Raw genomic sequence first — 18,092 nt, 5'->3', positions numbered from 1 at the left:
TTTAAGAATGTCATGTGGATTGAACTTTTATTGTACAGAACACCTGTAAAATAATCTGTAAATATATGGATAAAAGGACAGAGAAACTAATATTTTATATAATGCATGAAATGAAAAGCCTAGTCTGTTATTTGTAGCTTTGAATATACTTTTTTTCTAGTATTCAAAGAAAAAAAGAGAACTTAACACGCTTAATGGCTGATATTGTTCACAGACTTGCTTTTCCTTGTGGGTTGTGTGTGTGTATGCGTGAGTGTATGTGAGTGTGTATGTGTGTGTGTGTGTGTGTGTGTGTGTGTGTGTGAATTAGTGTGTATGTGTCTGCAAAGCAGGCACTGCCGGTTTTACAGATTGTGTCACAGTTTGTTTTGTCCTCAAACACATAATTTATTAGTACTGTTGAGTTTTTTTTAATGGAAATGGAACAGATTTTTAAAAGTAAATATATATGGCTTTGGTTTATATAGTACAGATATATTATTCAACATTTTAATTAGTATATACAGATACTGATCAGGTGGCAATGTTTCATGGAGTGAGTGAGTGTGTGTGTGCGTGTGTGCGCGCATGTGTTTTTGTGTTTGTATTTGACTGCGCATATTGTGTGATTGTGTGTGTGTGTGTGTGTGTGTGTGTTCATGGATAGCTTAATGCATTATATGGTGTTGAATTGCCACCATACAGTTTCTGTTAACATTCACACTAGATGATCAGGTTAGTGCAGATGGCGTTAGGTCTCTGCAGTGCAGACCTCATCTGAATGTTTACAGGAGTTTGCCGAAGTCACAATGGTTTTTGGAAAGAATGAGTGCGTGATCTTCATGATCGATACAATAGTGCCAAGGCATGACTGTTGTAAGTTAGGGATTTAAAAAAAAAAAGAAAAGACAAAACACCTTAATACAGACCTTATGATTTCACACCGCTACACAGCAGCTTGTAGAGATTATTATTATTATTATTATGTACTTAAGTGTAGCTGCAAGTACTCGACAACAATATCTACCTTACCAAACCAAACCTCATTTACAGTAATAATTCAGCACACGTCCATGTGTGGCTTTGCACAGTATATTCTTAGTAATGTAGTCCCGATCTGACTCCCAGGCGTGTGTGGCCTGATGCGACTAGCCCACAATAGCAGAGTTCTAATAGCGCCAGAATATCTTCTGAATTTTCTTTTAATCTGTGTTGTCGTTCCAAGCACCACTCTTGCGGGACAGTGCTAAATCGAGTCCTCGCAAATAGGCAAGGGTGGCTTTAATGTTGGCCCTCCTGCTTCCTTATTGGAGGTGCTCAAGTAAGGAGACATTAAATGACTCCTTTGACTTATGGTCATGAAGGTATAGCACTTATATTATTGGAATAACAAAAGCTTTAAAAGTTTTTGCGTCCTCTATTTCATGATGTACCCCCCCCCCCCCCCCCCCCCCCCCACACCGCCCTCACTAGAACATTTCCTTTTGGATCCTCTGATTAACGTGCAATAAACCTATAGCCTTGCTCTTCTCTTTCGACAATATACAGTGTCCTTATCGGAGACCAGAATAAGCTAGGCAGTAGATTTATCTCCCATTACACTACAATGCTGTACTGTAGATCTCCTGACCAAATTCATTTGTCTCTCTAGTTTCCCCCGCACCGTCTCGGCGAGACAAGAGAAGATGCCTCACATAGTAATCGCGGGCCGTTGTGATGCCTCGGAGCAGCAGGCGTTTTAATCTGTCGCTGTGTCGCATGAGTCACGGGGAGCAGAATGAGCTACCCGCAGAAACAGCCTCTGGGTCGTTTAAGTGACCTTGTTTCTGGGTTGTTTATTTTTTTTGTGCGTGTTCAGTCGCCAAGGTAACCATGTTGCGATGATGGAGGAAGAGGCGCTCCGCTCCTATAACCTCGCAGCCCCTCCTCTTCCTCTCTCTTATGATTTACCCTTGGGTCAGGTGGTAGTCCTCAATGCTGAGTGTAGCCCTACATTTTGTGTCTGTTGAAGCCCTTTGTAGTTAAATGACAATCAGGGGTCGGGAGTGAAAGAACCGTTACACTGTCTAGGTTGGCTCAAGTCTGTGGCTTGCAGAGATTTACAGTGAAGTGATCATGTGGGTCCTCGGGACACTTGGAGTGGACTGATTGTTTTGTTATCCATATCTGAGTCCATGTGAAACGCAGTATCTTAACCGTTTGAATGTGTATGATGCTCACAAGAGGGGTGTATGTGTCCTCTTGAGTCATTCTTGCAGTAGGATGTTACAACATTAGCCTCACCCAATCAAGGTTCCGGATGCAGTACTTCGTGCAGAAGGCAGGCTGTCTCTCTTTGTGTAGTTTCGACAGAGAGAGCGATTTGGTCTTTTTGTTGGAAAGCTAAAACCACATATATAGGGCTTATTTTCCATACATAGATTAAGCCTAGTCCTAGACTGAAAGAGAACTTCAATGGAGATCTCTGTACAGAAGAAAAAAGCTTTGTCTAGGACTAGACTAAATGTATGTACAGGAAACCGTGCCATAATGCTAAGATGTCCTGCCAGAGATGTATAGCATGTAAATGCAGTGATGATGCTGAATCAAGGTTTTGGTTATAACTGAAGCCCAATGTTTAGTCAGCAGTAATTTGTGTGGCAAGCCCCTCTGTTGGGGGTAAGATGGGACACTACTTCAGCTAGCATTTTTGATTTTAAGGATATTTTTTTTATATTCCAAATTAGAACATTTGTGTTCAAAAGGAATTGTCAAACCTTTCAGATTTGGACCTATGTTATTCCCCAACTGTGGTTATGAATTTGAGCTCAGACCTGAGCTAGGTCAGGTATTAGCTTGAATGAATGTAATGCAGTATTACATAGCTTTACAGCAAATGGTTAGCATGAATGCATTTTAGCTGCTGAAAACCTAATATAATATATTTAAGTAACAGACATATTACAAATTATCGAGAAAAAAAAGCGTTATTTTTCTATGGCCAAGCCATGCTGATGGATATATGGATATAGAGAGTTTTAAATGTAGTATAGAGCTGTATATGTTTTTACAGAAAGGGACCTTAAAGAACTCAACCCTATAGAGTGACTATACATTGAGGACTAAAACAAACTGTGACACACTGGAGAACTGGCTTTAATTGTTTGCCCACAATGCAGTTCAATTCAGGAAGTGGCTGTTTTGAAGTGTTTGTGTAGTTGAAAGGTGGCTGGTGAGGTCTGTGTTCTGAGTATATGCATAGGTGTATCAGAAATGCCCTTATCAAAGCAAATCACACTTTGAGTCTGATCCCTCTTTTAAAACCCCCCACTGTTATTGTTCACATCTCCAAGAGTTTTAACATACTGGTTTTCTCAGATCTTTCTCAGACCTTTCCAGAATGTCATTTCATTCATGTGTTTGATTTGTTATAATGGCCTCATGTCTATGTACTCATGGCAAGCTGAGTGGGTGGTACATTTTCAGTTTGGTCAATGCTGCCTATAATGCTGCATTAAATGGAGATTCATCATCTCTTTGCAAAAAAATAAAAAGCAAAAAAGAGCGCCACCCTGTGTTCACTTACATGAATGCTCGAGTCATCACTACCCCATTAGTCCAGTCACACTGGTGATTTTTGTGTGAGATTCCTGCTTTTGCCGTTCTCTCTTGTTTATTTGGACACTGGGATACTGTCTACTCTTCTTTATAGTGTTTGTTTCATGCAGCCACTTGTTGACTGCTTTGACTATACCCATCAGTGAGATGTACCTGTAAACTTGCACGTTCCTCTCAAAGCAGCCACTTCTATATTTTATTATTATTTTTTTTTTTAAATCACCAGAAACCAGATATCCCTTCATTTGTGAAATGCTCACATACAACACTTTCCCCCCTTTGGTCAGGTGATGACAAAAGAAATGATGGCAAGTATTTTCTATCCAAAGAGATGTTAAGAAGATGGAGAACAAGCCTAGAAAAAAAACCCAAACGAATTTGTTCATTTTTTTTTTTTTTTTTTTTGTTTTGTAATATTCTGATGGAAAGCCCATTCGGAGGAGATGGTAAATCATGTTTAACTGTTCTGTAGTTCTGATGTACGCAGTAGAAGTTCTGAATGTCTATCAGTGTTCTCTATCTTGCTATCATTTAATCTTCGTATGTGTGACGTTCTTTGCAGAACACTTGTGTTTGGCTCATGAAATTGATCTGGTCAGTGCACATAAAAAAAAAACATAAATAAAAACAAACATTTTAAGTAGCACCGTAGTTAGTCATCTTTTTTTCAGTTTGTTGCCTACCTTGATTAAAAAGTGACAATAATAAAGACCAGGGTGGCGAAATCAATTCAAATCGAAGGCGTTTTTTTTTTTTTTTTTGTCTACTTACCAAACGGTGTTGTATTATCACTGTATAGGAGTGTGCTGCATCTGGTTCATTTCAGGAGCCAGGCCATTCTTACATAATTAACAAAAACACCCATTATGGATCCTTTTTAAGCAAACGATGCTGTTTGCCCCCCCCATATTCAGTTTTGAAAAATAAACCTATATTGAAAAAAGTCTGGCTGTGAAGTTTGATACACAAGTACAAGTAGTTGCCCATCATCATGTCTGTCAGGCATGCCTGCAGGCGTAAGGCACCGTGTGTACCATCAGGCTATCAACGAAAGAATTTCCCTTGTGTGTGTGTGTGTATTCACACCAAATTGGCCTACCATAACTTCCCAACTCTGCACAGCATCCCATTAACTGCATGACAGAAGGCTATTAACTATGTTTTGTGAAGAAAACATAGTTGTAGATGGTAGTGCGCACCATCTGCATTCATTCCTGCAAGCGCCCCTGATGTCTGTCATATTGTTAGTTCCTAGTTTAATTCTGTAGTATATTGCAAAATTCCTTTCAATATGATATACCACTTAGCTGGTATTGGAGATATAAGCCAATACTTACTGAAACCCCTCTATTAACTGTCTCCGGTAAGTGCACTTAGTATCTTGATAAACAAAATACATGTATTTCGGTAATTCATTAATTTGTTTCAAGATCACACACTCTTTAGTACTTATTTGTGCTTATTATTAGCCTCAATCAACTTTAACCAAAGATCATTAAGGGCGGAGCAAGATACTTAATGAGAAGCCACTTCCTGGAACCCGAATCGCAAGAGGGAGGGGGAGCAAAATCCCCCTTTATGCTGAGCTGTTCCATAGACCTCTGAAGTTCGCCTACAAAAAAGCCACCATCTTTGCCCATATAAGGAGATCCGGTATCTTGAGATTTTTTCTATGGGAAAATAACATGGGGATTTTGAATTTTCGCACCTGTTCAACTCTCATGGGGACGAAGAAATTGGAAATGCAGACGTTTTGTTTTTGAGGACGTTGTCCTCTGCCTTCAAGTGGATACTGTGATCTTCGGTAGGTGAAGATGGCACACTTTGATCTTTGCTACCCCAGAGCTAACTTACAATGCAACTTGCCATAGGCAGTTAGCTTCAATTAACACCCGGAACTCCTTATATGGGCAAAGATGGCAGCTTTGGATCCTATTTGTAGGCGAACTTCAGAGGTCTATTGAAGTCTATGGACATGACACGCATGACACACCCCCTTTATGCAGAGGAAGTGATCCCCGTTTTGCACCCATAGACATGAACTACGACGACGTATCTTGCTTTTAAGGATCTTTGCTTTAACATGAAAGCACTAACAGTCCTCAAGACACGCTCATCATCATGCTGGCGTGCACACTGATTGGCCTACAGAGTAGATCCTGAGAATAGAGTGGGAGGGACACTTCATTGATTTGTACAACGATTGGTCCAAAGAGTAGATCCTGACAAAGCACACAGAGGACACATGGCTGAGACTGACAGGCTTTATTGACTATTTACAGGGGTTTAGAGTCTTAAAATCAAACTTCATCTGTTCAAAAGCACACCTGTCACCTTCAAAGTGGGACACGCCCTGTCAAATATTGACACAAGTTTGTCCAATCGTCCTGAAAAAGTCTACAAAAAAAAGAACATCCTCTTCCCAACATCTACAGTACATTTCTGTAAAATAAAAAATAACAAACAAAAACCACAGACCAACGTATTCAAAGGGCACATTCACCCAAAAACGATTTTAATCTCATCACATCTGTGCTCATGGGAGGATATAAATAAATAAAATCACTCACGGGGTTATGGTATTTCACTTACTGGTCGACACGGTTTGCCAACCACTCTTTACTCTCTCAACTTAGGTTGTCCTCTTGCTTTGCTGGCAGTAGGTGTGTATATAGTAGGTGTGTAGGAGACATGATTGAAGAACTGGCCCAAAGAAAACATCGTTGTCCCCAACAACTACACCCCGCAACTGCCCTCCGCCCCAGCCCCAGCCGCTTAAGAGTATTCTGACGACCGACAGAAAGGATTTTCACACGACAGTACTTTCAACTGAATGTGTCTCTGAATCACACTTGTGTAACAGTACAGGAATGTAGATAGATTTCACCAGAACAAGGCAGTCTAAATGTTGAATATTAGTGTGCAAGCATCCATCACCTTATAGAAAAAAAAAAAACGACAATGACATTACAGTCGTGCCAGTCGAGTTAAGGGTGTACACATTTGGACTGCGCTTGGCGGCCATGTTGGAGACACAAGGACAAAAAGCCGGCCCCAGCCAGGTCTGGAGGCATTACTGCAGCGGCGCAGGTGTTTTAAAATGGCAGGTAGCACTGAAGTGGCGTCCAGAGCACAGGCCAGGGGGCTCGGCCAGAGAGCCACAGGGACACTGGATCTCATACACTTCAAAATGGAGACCAACAGTAACGGCTGCAGAGAACTCTTTCAGTTCAGTCTCTGGGCTCACATAGTGTCACTAGGGACGGAGGGTGTGTGTGTGTGTGTGTGTGCGTGTGCGTGTGTGTGTGTGAGGAGGGTGGTGACATGGAGGTTGAAATGAAAGACTACGATTGGTTCTGATGTTGTACGATCACTTGTTGTACGAGAACCACCGTGTTCTATGGAGACAGGACTGCAGTCTGAATGCAAAAGGAGGCTGGGGGCTGGAGAGAGGATGTTGAGTAGAGTACCGTTGGGTGCCCGCCAAAGAGGGCAGTAGCATTCAGAGTTTCAGAGCCACACGGCTCATTAAGACACAAGCTCAAACACACACACACCTCACTTTATACATACACACATCTCACTTTACACATGCACACGCACACACACACACTCACTTTACACATACACATACACACACACAACACTCCTACACATCTTAATGTTCTCTGCACACCCAGTCATACTTAAAACACACACACGCACACACGCATACACACAGTTCAGGAGTACATCCCATCTCCATAGGAACGCTGTAGAGTCGAAGAGTTATTTACAAGAGGAACCCACTACCCCGCGCTCCAATCAGAACCCAGCATCAGGTCTTATGAAGAGGGCCGAGAAGGCGAAGGCGAGGAAGACGATCCCTCCGATGATTGTAACTGTGGATGGGAAATGCAAACACATACCATCAGTACAGTGCCTCATTACAATCAGTGTTTCCCCTAGAATCGTATCCAGCAGCGGTGCTAGGGGCCCCACAAATTGTTGCACTTAAAACAATTTCAACGATGCTGGCTGTTGTGCTTTTACAGAGTGCAAGTAGGCCTAATTGTCGTGACGTGTGAAGATTTTTGCAGTGGCGCTAGAAAAGCCAACACGGGCGCTGCACCGCTGCTGAACACATTGTAGGGGAAACACTGACAATACAGGATAAACAAGAAGTATGCACTGATTCATTTGATTTGCGTTTGATGAATGCGCGCTATAAATCTCACCAGTTCTGACAGAGATTTTCTGAGCGACCATCCGTCCCCCAATCACGGCGAGCCCCGTGCAAAGGCAGTGGCCCAGAGTCCCGCCCACAGCGACTCCAAAAGGATCCTGGGAGACGGAACATCACATAAAGGTCAGGCAATATAAGTCAGGCAAATATGTTACGATCCTCTCGCTAAGGACCCCTCTGGCCTATTAGGTCTCCTTAATCAGCATGGAGAATTCAAGGGCACGCAAATCCTTAGTGAAAATTCCACTGTCGCCAAGGGAGAGAGACGACAGACATAACAGAGCATTCTGCACACTCCACAAGAATACCAGCCCAGTGAATACTGCAGTGTGGGCTGAAAAACCTGCCAACTATAGAGAACTTACAGAAAACAAATATTACAGGAACCATCCTCAGCTCAGCAGGAAATTACAATAAAACTGTGAGGCAAACTATGAAGCAACGCATTAAGGAAATAGTACTTTTTATGTCAGTTTGTTCATATACATTTTAGTTAGCACTGTTAAGAATGAACTTGATGAATAAAATGATATACAATTATATTATTAAGTCTGGTCCTTGGAGATAAATAAAGTATATTTTTGGAGCTCACACATTGTGCAGATCTTCTTCCTCTATCTCATGTAACGCTAAAAAGAGAATGCCTGTTTAGCGTTACATTTCCATTTCTTTTGCATAGACGCCTTTAGGGCCTGTGTCCACCAATCACGTCTTTTTGTGCCGACGGTCGCTAATTTCTATACAAATCTTTTGGATCCTATGTTCAGCGTTTACAGCACTAAGCGCCCCCTTGGCGAAAAAAAAAAGCCCTCAGCGCTGACCTTTTCCCCCCCTCTGCATCGCTCAGAGTGGTGAAAGTTGAAATCTGTTCAACTTTTAGAACAGCACTGGGCTCTTCAATTAATAAAAACCTCGTAACCCAACAACCGTAAACACCTCACTGAAGCGCTCTGAAAATGAAGTTGGGGGTGCTGTCAGCGCAAAAAAACGTGATTGGTGGACACTGGCCCCTACAAAACCTTTCCACCAGTGGAGCCCTTCTACCAAGTGGAGCCCCTCTACTAGTGGAGCAGTGGATCCCTTCTACCAATGGAACCCCTCTACCAGTGGAGCCCTTGTACCAGTGGAACCCCTCTACCAGTGTAACAGTGGAGCCCTTCTACTAGTGGAGCCCTTCTACTAGTGGAGCCCTTCTACTAGTGGAGCCCTTCTACCAGTGGAACCCTTCTACCAGTGGAGCAGTAGAGCCCTTCTACCAGTGTACCAATGGAACCACTCTACCAGTGGAGCCCTTGTACCAGTGGAGCAGTAGAGCCCTTCTACCAGTGGAACAGTGGAGCCCTTGTACCAGTGGAGCCCCTCTACCAATGGAACCCTTCTACTAGTGGAGCCCTCTGTACAAGTGTAACAGTGGAGCCCTTCTACCAGTGGAGCCCCTCTACCAGTGGAGCCCTTCTACTAGTGTAACAGTGGAGCCCTGATGCTTCAGTCTCACCTCTCGGGCAGCCAGGACGATGGTGGTGAGCTGCGAGCGGTCGCCCCACTCGGCCAGGAAGGTGAGGGTGAAGGCCTGCATGAAGATGGGCGAGATGATGCCCCTCCAGCCCCTCTGGGGGGCGGCCGTCGAGCCCGTCTCCACGTCCGGCGCCCCGTTGACCAGCTTGGAGCGCTGCAGCTGAGGGGAGGAGGTAGCCAATCAGTGATGAGATACCAACTGAAGCATTTCTTTTATTTCAGGTACAATAGTAAGAATAAGCCCACAGGGGGGTCAAGTATGTGGTTTAGTGACAAACCTACTGTAGGTCAGTTAACAGTTATCAGTTAACCTCCAACAACAAGAGCCCTATGGCATTATTACTTGGAATACCCGTCCCCTGATGTTGGGAGTCTGTGTGAGTATACGGATGCACTGATCAGTGGGGTAGGCAGCATGTATTAGCACAAGTAAAGGGAACGTATTGTGCATTTTTAGCAACATGAGGTGATGCATAGCTGCAGTTTGTGTAGAAGTCTGTGTTTGTGTGTGGTGCGTGTGTGTGTGTGTGTGTGTGTGTGTTGGGGGGGGGGGCACTATGCAAATATGTGTGGTGTGTGTAAGAGAGCTTTGTTGAATACTTTGTTACATCCAAACATGCAAAACATGGCATCAACATGATATTAGCGTCTGCACAACTGAGGGACATTAAAGGTGCAGTAAGAACTCATAATTATGTCCCTCATGTGTCCCTCATTATTCATGTACACTATATACAAAGTTTCTCAGTCTCAGCTCCTTTTTATCTAATTATATGTTTGTATACATTTAACCACTCAACCACTGACAACACAAAAGTTATTGGCCTTATCAGAGGAAGATTAGCAGTCAGTTAAGAGACCAGTTAAGAGACAAGAGTTGGTAAAGAGGCAAATTATCAAGTGATTAGAACTTCCAGGAGGAAATGGACTAGCTGGCGGCAGTTGCCTCTAAACGAGGAAGTGACCTCACCTCCTCGTCCTTCTTCTTGATCTCGGCCTGCACCTCCTCCAGCTCCTCCTGGCCCTCGTCGGGGCTCATGCGCAGGCCCTCGCGCAGCATGCGCACCCCAAAGATGGCGAAGAGCGCCGTCGACACGTAGTAGGTGTAGATGCGTGGGATGACCGTGGTGGCGTAGCCAAACAGCACTGCGGGGACACCAGGCATAGAGGCGTCAGTGATGAAGAACACAACAAGGGTGGAGTGAGTGAGTGTGTGTGTGTGAGTGTGTGTGTGCGTGTGTGTGTAGAAGAAAATGAGGGGGATGTGTTCAAGGCCTTGTTAGAGGACTTATTAAAGGAGGCTTCAAGCACAATGTTGCATGCAACACACACACAAACTTTCACCAAGACAATTCTCATCCCCAATCCCCCATTTAAACAAAACAACAACAACAACAACAAAACAATGTCATATGTGACAAACATACTGAAGCAAGAAGAGTGTGAAACAATTTCTCGCAATCACCAACTAATCTTTCACACATCTCTCTACTAACAGGAAGTGTCGCTAAACATGCAACCTCAAAAAATAACCCATAGTCTAAAGGAGAGCCCCAAGAGAATACATAGGCCTTCTATCACAAGTTTAAACACTGTTGTCATCAATAGATTACCAATCTGTGTGATTAAGGAGTCCAAAGAAAAATATGTAAACAACTTTTAAAAAGGAAAGTAACAAAGGCACTCTGTTTAGAAAATATATATTCATAAAAAAGCCTTTAATTAAACATGACAACTAACAGCATGGGCCTATGCGTTGCAGCTATAATTGCCTTCTACAGGGCATGTAAACAAAGCTGATGGCAGACCAACATGACCCTGCCTCATACAACCGAGATTATTATCTACCTAATGCAAATATACCAAGAGAGATAAGGGAGCTGTAGTATACTCATACCTCTGTAGCAGATTCTAAAATTGGTAGCAGCAAAATTAACTTTGAAATGTATTCTATTATTAGTGCCGCCAAAAAGCTTTGATCACATTGGAAAAGCGTGGTCATAAATAACTAATTATTTACTAACAAGAACCAACAGAAGTAGACTACATTTTATGGTAAGCAAATCTTAAAGATAGAATATTCTTAAATGAGCATATCCAATTCAAGCGTGACACGGACAAGTGTGACAACAAGATCACAAGGTTGACTGGGTTCGGCTTGACTGGACGACCATGACTGGGATGTTTTCAAATATTTGAGTAGGAAGGGTCATCTCTGGACATGACACAGGGCACATCCTCTGATATTTGCCATCCTTTATGGATGGCTACTGTACTGTACTGGAAACGCTGGCTGTATCCTGTCAGGTCACCAGAGGTTTGCCTCACAAACACAGCCATTTCTAAAAATGGTCTCAGAAGGTTGGACAAAAACCTGCCCCATAATACAAAGACTGTACTGCCGCTTTTCCAACACAACACTCCTGCACAGATGACCGCACACCATCTGCCAAGACAACTTCCTTATCACTTTATAACAGCATTATGATCCGATTTGTGCAAGGTGCCAATTGTCAGTGTTAAATGTTAAGTTAATACCATCTCCTGCCAAAAGACAGGAAACGGAGCTCTGTGTCAGTAAGAATGAAACAAAAACTGAGCCAAGCTCCGTCCAAGAGACGACACTCACCTGACAGGCAGGTCATGAGTCCCAGAGCCAACATGGCCCCCACCAGGACTGTGAGGCGGTTATAGCGCATGGCCATGATGGCGGCGATGAAGAAGGTCTTGTCTCCCAGCTCGGAGACGATGATGACCGAGATGGACGCCACAAAGGCATGGATGAAGCCCAGGTCGCCCTTGCTGGGGTCGTCGGGACTGACCACTGGGCCATTGGGTCGACCTGTAGGAGCTTTCTGCAAAACAGAGAAGAAACAACCAACCAGTTATGGGTGTGTGTGTGAGATGACACTGACATTGTCAATGTGTCTGGGTGTGTGCATTTTTCAACCTGCTCTCAAATTACTTCAAGGGTGTAAAACAATGACTGTAACAATAAAAAGGCAGGCTATAAGAGCTCAAAAGGGAGAGCATACAAGTTAAGCGAAACAAGGAGCAGTACAAAGGTGATCATCAATGGCCAAATTGGGCATTTAAATGTTTAAGTGTAGTGCCATTGACTAGGCAACAAAGCAAAGAAGCGGCAGTAAGTATGGCAGGCAAGAGAGAACATGGGAACGAACGTGTTGCCTGATATTTCTCACACAATATCAGCATGCGAATGACAGATACCGGTATAAACTTCATAAGGTTATCAGTTGTCCGAGGCCGGTAGAATGTCTTTTTTTACATTTCTTCACTGAGAGGCATTGGCCATTTTAATTACCGTTCATAATAACAAAAATGTATTCTGTTCCAGTTTTGCGAGTTCATTGCCGCCTATAACCAGGAAGCAACGTGGACATCCAATGTAACGTTAGCATTCCAATGCGTGTCATATTCTACACATACACCTTACTACGGACAGCACTCATGTATTTACTTCAACTAACTTGTATCAAGATTCGGGATTGAGGTCCTAGCCTCTAAACTGTAGAAATGTGTAGATCCAAAGGCCTAATATTAATGTTAACTGTCGACTAAGGTTGCAATCAACACAATGTCACTGGCTACTTATTCTTAGCACAACTCCAATGTTATGGTTATCTAGCTCCTGGCTGACCTAACCCTGAAGACGATTCCACTTGATGTCCTTTAAACCTGTTACAACTTAAATGTCACACCGAGCTCATGCAAACCAGTTTGCTGATGTTCAACAAGAGCGCAGCAAGCTAACAGCTAGTTGTCGCTAGCTAGCCAGGTGATGATCAAGGGACCATTATCTTTTAGCTAACTTTAGCTGGCTAGCCACCAGTGCATAATATAGCTCTCATTCATGGCCTGTATTGGTTAAAAACGTTTGGCATCTGGCCAGCGAATTGTTCTTCATGATAAACGTCAACCGTATTACCTCCACAGGCAGTTGTTCCTGTGCGGGTTTCTCCTCTTGAATCCCAACAACTCCGACCGAAAACAACGCGACTGTGAGAGGCAGTAGGACGCAGATCAAACTGGACGCACCATGCCAACCAGCGGCACTAAGAGCCATCTTCAAAACAACGTAGCAGTGCTTAAGGTAAACGATTAATAAAAGAACACCCGCACATAAATGAGTGTAGTTGTTCTTTCGACTTATTCCCGATCGTCAACAAGCTACATGGTAGTTCGCCATTACTTCTCCATTTCCCTAAGTTTACTATGGAGGTTTTGGTCTGGCCACGAACTTGCTACCCCTATGAGAGGGCGGTAGTGTTTCGCTAACGCGTGATATAATTGGATTTCTGAGTTCAAGACGTGTACATATAGCTCTGACGTCACATCAATACATTGTGGTTATTGGACATTTTACCCATCATTAACGTAGGCCTACATCATGGAAAATGTTGCCAAGTTGGAAAGAGGAGCAGATCCATTGTACTGAAAGGATGTGTGAAATAAAGCATTTTTTATTAATTTTTTTTAAAAAAACCCCAGATGTATTTGGGGTATTTGATTAACGGAACACTGATTTTATGGGTTTCTCCATAAATGATGCAGCGACGGTTTTAATAAGTTAAAAGCAGCTTTATTGCAAGAAATTATGACATACTAGTAAACCATTTGGAGATCTTCAAAATGCATCAATTTAATAGCAAATCCATGGACAGTTTTGCAGGTTAAACAAATTGCAAGGTTTATTTCAGGACAGGGACACATTGACATCTGAGCCTTCTACTAGTCATCTGTTGACACAGCAGTCATGTGCCACGCAGAATTTTTCAGTGTGCAGTGCACTGGAGCTGCTGCTGTCCATCAGCAAATTCCTATTAAACAATTTCCCAGACAGACTTTTATATAAAAGCACTATCAATCACTATCAGTAGTAAAATTCCCTCTTTCATTTCCATATATTTCCCCTTTTGACCTGAGTGTTTCACATGACAAACATAGGCAAATGTTTATTTTTCGTTCAAAACAACATCTATGCATTATTGTTAACAAGTAGCAAAGTTATATATTCATATTCACTTCAAACAAAAACACTGAAGGTTAGAATTACAGTACACATGGAATGAAGGCCTTGCGCTGCGGCGGGTATTCCTCAAACTTGCTCCGGTAGAACTCATGACAAAGCTGAGCTGCGAGCGCTTGGTTGAAGAGGACATAGAGCACAACAAGCCACCAGGTCACCGAGGCGCCACCCAAGCAAGCGGCCATGGACACGTAGATGAGGAGCTCGGCAAAGTAGTGTGGGCAGGACACAAGGTCAAACCAGCACCCGTGCGGCATACGGTGGGCAAGAGTTTCCACAGCACCTGAACAAGAAGTGGATAAAATGTTGAGGATTCATTAAGGGTCATTGTTTGAGGAAACGGTCCTTCCCATAAGGAAGTAAATATGATTTTTATTTTATTCAATCCGGAATGGTCTCCCCTACCCACAGATTGTTAAATGTGGGACATCTGACACACATCCACAAGCTTCATGTTAAGAAGAGGCTACATGCATGGAAGGCTGTTCAGGTAGCTATTTGTTTCCGGTGGAGCCAGGTGTGTTACAGTAGAACCTGCCACTATTGTTAATGTAATTAGTGTCTACACGGCGAAGTGAATCAGCATGTTACGATGTAAAAGGATTTATGCACGTGTTAAAATTGATATCATTGGGCAAACCATATCTTCAGTGTTGGAGTGAACATGCAAGAAGCAAAAGTAACAGAAGATGCCATTGCAACACAGTTGACGCTCCACTGGAAACAAATGAGGTACCTGAACAGCCTTCCGTGCATATACCCTATTAAAAACGATTTAAAACCAAATATTCTGCTGTGTCCATTCATCGCTTCGCATTGTCTCATTATCCTCCTCCAGAGCTCCAGTGTTGGGCAGGCACTCACCTGTGTTTCCCGTGCGCAGGCTGGCCAGCAGTGCTAGGCTGTGGTGCTGAAGCCACGATGCCCAGAGAAAGAGCCCTGCCCCAGCCACATGGTACCACTGCAGCTGGCTAAGCAGAGATGAGCCTACACGAAACAGCAGGTGCGTGTTTGAGGCCATGGTATATAGTACAGTGGTTCTAGCTAAACAGTTAGGCACGATACTTTTATTAAATGGTTACAACATATAGCCTAACCGGGCAAGGTTTTGTAAAATAAACACTGCAATAAATGTAATAATTTATTGATAACTGATCATCAATTCTTCCTCCAATTTATGTAGTTCTTCAGTGACATACATCAGAGTCATTGTAAAGCAACACAAATGGTTTGGTTGTCAGTTTGATAGGTGCAGTAATCAATTGGCATGTAATGCAGTCATTACTGTGAGTGTGTAGTATTTTACAACATCTTCACACACGGCTCAGCCAATCTGATCAAAGACCAGTAATATCTGTTACCCATACTTTCCCAGCTATTAGCTATTAGGCTTATACATTGATTTTGCAAAATTTCTTCAGCTATGAGGCTAATACATGGGGGTAGTTCATATGGTATTAATATGGTTTTGTTTAAACTTGCATAAAACACTGTCCTCCTGCGGCTTAAACACAACGCGGCTAATACACACAAAATGACAGTATTCCATAATTTACTTTAGCTAAATAACTCATCAGATGTTTACTGCAATTAAGTTTAAACCCGGACATCTGTCTATTTACAACACTATGGCACTTACTTATGGACAATTGTTTAATTGAAGGAATAACAAAACAAGGCTCACCTTCATCTGAGGGTGAAATGTCGACACAGAGCACAGTCAGGCCGAGAAAGATGTAGTAACTCAGGCCAAATGCATACTGGACTATATTGATGACTCCATCGGAGAACACGCTGACATATAGGCACTCCAGCAGACGTCTTAGACAGTGGACCCATAGCAAAATGTGAACCAACCAGACAGACAGTGGACGATCTGATGAGAGAATGGGCAAGATGCTTAACTCGGATTTTAAAAGAGATCCACCAAATAACCTCAAATTGCACAGGTTTACATGAGTGCATTATTAACTTACCTGTGCTAGGTTGTTCACCTTTCAGGAATGAAAGTGTGTCAACCAGCCACTTTGGAAGACCATCCTCCAACAGAACTGCTCGGAGGAGTAGAGCACAAAGGAGCCCATTCCATACAACAGAGACTGCGTAGAAATGCCAGAACCATCTATTGGGAAGAGATTATTTAGAAAAAGGACATTAAGCTAAGAATATACCCCCATTTTAAAGGATGTTGACGTCAATCAATGCAGTCTAACAACTCAGGGAGGAAGGGAGCGCAGAGCACCCTCTTACAACTGTACATATAAACGCAATAGAGGGGGTCAAACACTTCAGTTCTGACCTTTGCATGATGCTTTGTTATGCTACCCCGTTTTGTCCCTGTCTAACCTTTCAGCTGTTGAGAGGGGATGTACAGTAGGCTACTTCAACGTAGGCTAGGTACTGGGGCCTTCATTGCATTTTTTGTCTCTAACAGAGAAATGTCACTGTTCTATGCAACAGTTTATCTTTGAGCAACAAGGCAACAATTTACGACAGACAAACCCTCGGGGGTTTGCTTTCACATCACAGCAAAATAACAGAGAAAAGTGGTGTAGCTGTCACCTCTTGGGAACATCAAAGACTCGCAGCAGGTCCGATCGCTTTATTTGTGCTTTGGTTTTCCCGTATCGGATTAGATCCTGGAAAAGCTGGAATATATGAGATCGCTCAAATTCATGAGGCACATAACGTGAAAACCTATGGAGACAAAAAGCCAGCAAAAAGCTAAATCCTAGTGAGAACCATGTCACATCTACCACTCGGAGTCCACCAAGCATTGTAATGCATCATGACGCACTGGTCCAGCATTCAAATCTGTTCGCCCGAACAACAGAAACAATGGTTCCGCTTCGATAACGCGAGCTGCAGAGAAGTAGTAACCGATAAAAGACAACAGGTGGCAGCGTGGGTCCAGAGAGTTTAATGTGTTCATAACAGGGTTATAAATCAAGTTCGTGACACAAAGTAAACACAGGCATGACTTTAGTAAACACTCAACAATCAAACAATCAAATAGGCCTACATATTGATATTTAGCTATTAGGGTCAAAATTGAAACAACTTTAATGGTTTCCATCCATCATGTTATTCAAAGACATTTTTGTATAAACCTGCTTTTCAAAGCAACTGATATCAGCAAGACCTTCAATCAACACCTATAGAGGCCTACAAATCCCCTGTTTTAATCTTGACACAAATGCGTCAATATACTGAGAATTTCAATTTGTAGAGGATTGTCTTTGAACTGGATCGAGGTTGAGGGCGCAGCAGGACTTTTGGACATAAGTGCAGATGGACCAGCTCTAGACAACAAAGAACACCCAGGCATATTTGTTTAGGCTCGCCTTCTAACGACTGCTACAGGAACTTGAAAACGTTGTGGGCCTTAGACACAGAAGGTTTCACGTTCCATGCAGGATCAAGGAAGATGTCAGGCTCAATATGTCGGGTTCACATCCCAAATTTTCCAAGAATAGACTATCTAGACCATTGTAGATCAGCCACGTCACTTCTTCTGTGTTTACAAAAAGAGAGTAATGTACACCATACTTTTTTTTCATGACATGCCTATCACTGGTGTAGAACTTTGAGATAGAAAAGTGCCGCAGACAATCTGGCTCCACATGCAGACTACAACCCAATTAAAAAATAATAATAATAAACAAAAGCAGTTGGGGTGCTTTGTAAAATGTCAATAAAAAAAGAGTGCTATGATTTACAAATCAT

At 42.7% G+C, this 18,092-nt stretch overlaps 3 protein-coding genes across 3 annotated transcripts in view; 1 reads left to right on the top strand and 2 right to left on the bottom strand.

Annotated features, from left to right (window-relative positions):
• Positions 1–1,360, top strand: part of clocka (clock circadian regulator a) — a gene marked incomplete in the record, with an annotated part of 51,395 nt that extends 50,035 nt beyond the window's left edge. The window contains 1 exon segment of the mRNA XM_062555395.1: positions 1–1,360. This exon segment is cut by the window's left edge and continues 1,087 nt beyond it.
• A 4,466-nt stretch (positions 1,361–5,826) lies between these two features.
• tmem165 (transmembrane protein 165) lies at positions 5,827–13,592 on the bottom strand. The gene is made up of 6 exons (XM_062555394.1): positions 13,266–13,592; positions 11,946–12,171; positions 10,287–10,462; positions 9,297–9,476; positions 7,794–7,899; positions 5,827–7,457 (listed from the first exon to the last, which is right to left on the bottom strand). The coding sequence occupies exons 1-6, from the start codon at positions 13,401–13,403 to the stop codon at positions 7,381–7,383; spliced, it is 903 nt and encodes a 300-aa protein (XP_062411378.1). The 5' UTR covers positions 13,404–13,592; the 3' UTR covers positions 5,827–7,380.
• Positions 13,593–13,897: 305 nt separating this feature from the next.
• Positions 13,898–17,157, bottom strand: srd5a3 (steroid 5 alpha-reductase 3). The gene is made up of 5 exons (XM_062555963.1): positions 16,929–17,157; positions 16,343–16,488; positions 16,051–16,242; positions 15,231–15,353; positions 13,898–14,649 (listed from the first exon to the last, which is right to left on the bottom strand). The coding sequence occupies exons 1-5, from the start codon at positions 17,141–17,143 to the stop codon at positions 14,390–14,392; spliced, it is 936 nt and encodes a 311-aa protein (XP_062411947.1). The 5' UTR covers positions 17,144–17,157; the 3' UTR covers positions 13,898–14,389.
• Between the last annotated feature and the right edge of the window lie 935 nt (positions 17,158–18,092).

The sequence above is a fragment of the Sardina pilchardus genome, chromosome 15 (assembly GCF_963854185.1).
Source record: "Sardina pilchardus chromosome 15, fSarPil1.1, whole genome shotgun sequence".
In the NCBI taxonomy this organism is placed as follows: domain Eukaryota; kingdom Metazoa; phylum Chordata; class Actinopteri; order Clupeiformes; family Clupeidae; genus Sardina; species Sardina pilchardus.
The sequence above is the reverse complement of the archived record's forward strand: the minus strand, read 5'-3'. Positions and strand labels throughout refer to the sequence as shown.